General features: G+C 45.2%; 1 protein-coding gene across 1 annotated transcript in view; it reads left to right on the top strand.

Annotated features, from left to right (window-relative positions):
- Positions 1-3,137, top strand: part of IK (IK cytokine) — an 18,452-nt gene extending 15,315 nt beyond the window's left edge. The window contains exons 14-20 of the mRNA XM_017536796.2: positions 121-199; positions 485-565; positions 1,094-1,151; positions 1,966-2,054; positions 2,248-2,356; positions 2,528-2,562; positions 2,960-3,137. Coding sequence (XP_017392285.1) covers positions 121-199; positions 485-565; positions 1,094-1,151; positions 1,966-2,054; positions 2,248-2,356; positions 2,528-2,562; positions 2,960-2,987 — 479 coding nt within the window. The 3' untranslated portion in view covers positions 2,988-3,137. The remainder of the gene's footprint in view (positions 1-120; positions 200-484; positions 566-1,093; positions 1,152-1,965; positions 2,055-2,247; positions 2,357-2,527; positions 2,563-2,959) is intronic.
- The last annotated feature ends 1,717 nt before the right edge of the window (positions 3,138-4,854 follow it).

A 4,854-nucleotide genomic window follows, 5' to 3' on the forward strand; every position in this document is an offset into this window, starting at 1 on the left:
TATATATATATATATATATATATATTTTTTTTATGAAAGCCATAGGTTGGAAGTTTGTGGTGGGGAGGAGATTGTGAGAGCCTCAGTTCAAGGTCTGAGCAGAGTTTTCTTTTCTGTTAGGACCTGGGTCTGCCAAGGAGTTGATCAAGTCCATCAACGAAAAGTTTGCTGGATCTGCTGGCTGGGAAGGCACAGAATCATATCCTTTATTTTAATATATTCCTGGGTTCCAGAGAACTGGTCCTTTTACTCCAACCTCATCTGCCTCCCTGCCCCCTCCTACCCCGCTACCACCACTCCTTCCCTTTTGTGCTGAATTTTGACAGAGATGAAATCATCCCTTGTTCCTTCCCCAGAGCACCTGTCACAGCTCACAGCCCTCTCAAAATTTTCATGTTGGAGTTTCTAGCCCTTGGCTTCTCATGGCTGAAGCTTTACAGCAATAGGTGGAATTATGTGTAGTATTTTCTTTAACATAGCATATGCTGAAGAAGCCAGAAGACAAAAAGCAGCTGGGAGATTTCTTTGGCATGTCCAACAGTTATGCAGAGTGCTACCCAGCCACGTATGTGAAACCTGGTTAAGGAAGGGAGGCTGGGATGATTGGGGAATAAGTTGGGGTTGAAATGGAAATTTGATTTGCTGGGTCCCAGGGCTACTTTTTTGTTGTTGAGACAGTCTCACTCTGTTGCCCAGGCTGGAGTGCAATGGCACAATCTCAGCTCACTGCAACCTCTACCTCCCAAGTTCAAGTGATTCTCCTGCCTCAGCCTCCTGAGTAGCTGGGATTAACAAGTGTGCATCACCACACCTGGCTGATTTTTGTATTTTTAGTAGAGACGGAGTTTCACCATGTTGGTCAGGTTGGTCTCCATCTCCTGACCACGTGATCCGCCTGCCTCGGCCTCCCAAAGTGCTGGGATTACAGGTGTGAGCCACCTTGCCTGGCCTGGATGAACTATTTTAATAGGCTCTGAGTGGGAGGTCTGGTGGCTGGTCATTCCTATGCAAATAGCCTCTTAGTTGGGTAGGTTTCCAGATGAAGCATAGGGTCAAGGTATACAGCATCTGTTTAACTCTTGTTTCTCTTTAGGATGGATGACATGGCTGTGGATAGTGATGAGGAGGTGGATTATAGCAAAATGGACCAGGTTTGTAGTTAGAATGATAGTGGGGGCCTTTGGGCAGTTATTATTATTATTATTTTTTTACATATATCTCCTTCCCCCTTCCTAAAAAATCTGTCTCATTTGCTGGGCCCCATCCTCCTTTAGCTGCAGCAGTAGAGACAGCAGTGTTAACCGTCATGAGCAGCTTAACTACTTCAGAGTTTTTGCACAAGATCAAATGACATAGGGTCAAAAATCTATTTTTCATTTCCTACAGCAAAGTGCCAGGCTTTAATTCCCATGGTAGGCAGTAAACAAGCATCAATGCATAAGTAGAAGGGGCAGAAAAAATTGCAGTCTTTGGAAAATAACTAAATTTTAGTCTAGCCAGGATTGAATTTTCCTCTTAAGTCTTTAAGCAAAATTAAAAAGAAAAAAAACACTAATGCCACTAATAATGAAGAAATTTCTGTTCTTCTCCTGAGTTCATTGTATTGAAGTAGCATGGTTTAATCTTGGAGCCTTGTTTAATCCCGCCTCTACCATTTATTAGTTTTGTGAACTTGCCAAGTTCTTTTACTGTTTATGCCTCAGTTTCCTCATCAGGAAAATGGAGAAAAATATAGTTCCCTCTTCACAGATTTTTTAAAATGAGAATTAAATGAGATATGCATTTAGTGTACAGAATAATGCATGTCACATAGTAAGTATGTAATAAGCATTTTTTATTATCACGGTATGATATATGAATTGTGAAACTTGGAATTGTGGGAGAGTCTGGCTTCAATCAAGGGCTGAAATTCCATTTCCACTGACATCTCTTCCTTCCCCATGCCCCCATTCTGTCCTGCAACAGGGTAACAAGAAGGGGCCCTTAGGCCGTTGGGACTTTGATACCCAGGAGGAATACAGCGAGTATATGAACAACAAGGAGGCTTTGCCCAAGTGAGTTGGTACTGATCATGGGCAAGGCGCGAGGAGGGGTGTGGAGATTTAGTGGAATAGTGCACATAAGGTTAGAGGGTGTGGTCTGACTGAGATATTCCCAACTAAGTTCTTTGCCCACAGGACTCTGGGAAACCCTTGTCACTGCTATGCAATCTCTGATGCATTCTTTCCCCAACTGTGCTTTTTTCAGGGCTGCATTCCAATATGGTATCAAAATGTCTGAAGGGCGGAAAACCAGGCGCTTCAAGGAAACCAATGACAAAGCAGAGCTTGATCGCCAGTGGAAGAAGATTAGTGCAGTAAGTAGGATGGCCCCTTGGGTGGGAGGGTTTCAGCTGGGAGAAGACATTGGCCTACAGATTCAGGAACAGGCAAGGGGCTGGAGAGCCATGGAAGTGAGAGGTCAGCCTTGGGCCTCAGGTGAGCTTAGATGGGCAGCTTGGTGCTAGACCATCCTGTTCTTTTTACAGATCATTGAGAAGAGGAAGAAGATGGAAGCTGATGGGTGAGTGGCATTATTCTTCCTCTGTGGGACTGGTGGGAATTGCTTAGTGTATCGATCTTTTTTTTTTTTTTGAGATGGAGTTTCACTCTTGTTGCCCAGGCTGGAGTGCAATGGTGTGATCTCAGCTCACTGCAACCTCCGCCTCCTGGGTTCAAACAATTCTCCTACCTCAGCCTCCCAAGTAGCAGAGATTACAGGCATGCACCACCACATCTGGCTAATCTTGTAATTTTAGCAGAGATGTGGTTTCCCCAAGTCGGTTAGGCTGGTCTCGAACTTCTGACCCCAGGTGATCCACCCACCTCAGCCTCTCAAAGTGCTGGGATTACAGGCGTGAGCCACCACGCCCAGCCTAGTGTATTGATCTTATGCTGACCCATTTTTCCTTCCATTGCAGGGTTGAAGTCAAAAGACCAAAATACTAATCTCCAGTTACAACTAGAGACTCTCCACGAGGATATGCTCCCCACTGTTTTCTTTCTACAATTTCCAAAGGTTGCAAGACTTTTTTTTGTGGATGAATATAAAATTTTATTGTATAATTACTTGGTTCCATTAAAATTGGTTAACCTGCTGTCTTCTCTATTCATCTCCCTTCCAGTGCCCCTTAAGCACCAAGAACACTGATTCCACTGGTTGTGTAAAATCACATGCAGAAAGTTATCAGTCCTTTCCTCAACTGTGGTTCTAGATTCCTAGACAGTAAGAATGCTTTCTAGCCAGTGTGCCCAGTATAGAACAGAATAATTATCCTCACTGATGGGCAAGAGGTGGTAGAGGAATGTAGGATAACTGGTTTGAAATGTCAGACTCATTCAGGCCCATCTTGAGGCCTAGTCCCTGGACAGAGATTTCCTGGGGATTGCAGTCAGCCTGATGGGCTGCTAATCTGATCCCCAGGCTATGAAAGACTGGGCTCTGGATGAAGGCATCTAATGAAAATCACTTATGGGTGGGAACCAAAACCTTTTATGAGTTTATGGCCTCCTATGAACTTTATTTATTTATTTATTTATTTAATTTTTTTTTTTTTTGAGACGGAGTTTCGCTCTTGTTACCCAGGCTGGAGTGCAATGGCGCGATCTCGGCTCACCGCAACCTCCGCCTCCCGGGTTCAGGCAATTCTCCTGCCCCAGCCTCCTGAGTCGCTGGGATTACAGGCACGCGCCACCATGCCCAGCTAATGTTTTTGTATTTTTAGTAGAGACGGGGTTTCACCATGTTGACCAGGATGGTCTCGATCTGTTGACCTCGTGATCCACCCGCCTCGGCCTCCCACAGTGCTGGGATTACAGGCTTGAGCCACCGCGCCTGGCCTCCTATGAACTTTATTAATGCTGAGTACAAATAACTGCCTCCTTGGCTGAAGGTGTAACCTTAGGGAAGTGCTTTGGGTTTACAGCTGGTATAGTGTGGCCCTGCAGGTGTAGGAATTCCTATCCTAGTCCATCAGCCTGAAACATTTGCCAAGGCCCAGGATAGGCCTGCCAGCCTTTGAATTCCCTTCCCTTTTCTTCTTTTCTGCTCATTACCAGCACTTTGGTCTGGTGCTCATCATTAGGAGTCACTACTGCTTCCTGGCTGGATGCCAGGCTGCCACTGTCTACTCTGAGCCAAAGATTTGTGGCCTCACAAGATCCAGAAAGCTATAAAGTCACCTTAGCCGTTGCCTTGTCTTTGATTATATTTACCTTGGTACAAGGTACCTTACCTTGTGAGGAAGCCAGCACTGTGTATGGCACTTAAGAGGCTGAAATTGGGCCTTGCTGCAATAGCACCTAGAATGGCTAATTTCAGACAAATGACACCATGGTTCCATGGATGTAGGCAGCAGTCCCAGTTAGTAAAAAACGTAACAGAGACATGGCACAGATTGAGACATCTGGAGAGTCACTAAAAGCAAGACCTGGGGGTTGACTGTTGGTTTGAAATTCAGTTTCTGAGGCTAGGCTCAGTGGTTCATGCCCACAGTCTCAGGGCTTTGGGAGTCCAAGGCAGGAAAGTCTCTTGAGGCCAGGAGTTTGTGAACCTGCAGTTCCAGCTACGGAGAAGGAATAAGCTGAAGAGTTAAATACTGTAGTGAGCTATATGATCACACCACCGAACTCCCAGCCTGGCTGACAGAGCGAAATGTTTATTTAAAAAGAGAAATTCAGGGGCCGGGCACGGTGGCTTATGTCTGTAATTCCAGCACTTTGGGAAGCCAAGGTGGATGGATCCCCTGAGGTCAGGAGTTCGAGACCAGCTTGGCCAACATGGTGAAAACCCATCTCTACTAAAAATACAAAAAAA

This window comes from Cebus imitator, unplaced genomic scaffold (genome assembly GCF_001604975.1).
Source record: "Cebus imitator isolate Cc_AM_T3 unplaced genomic scaffold, Cebus_imitator-1.0 Scaffold101, whole genome shotgun sequence".
In the NCBI taxonomy this organism is placed as follows: Eukaryota; Metazoa; Chordata; class Mammalia; order Primates; family Cebidae; genus Cebus; species Cebus imitator.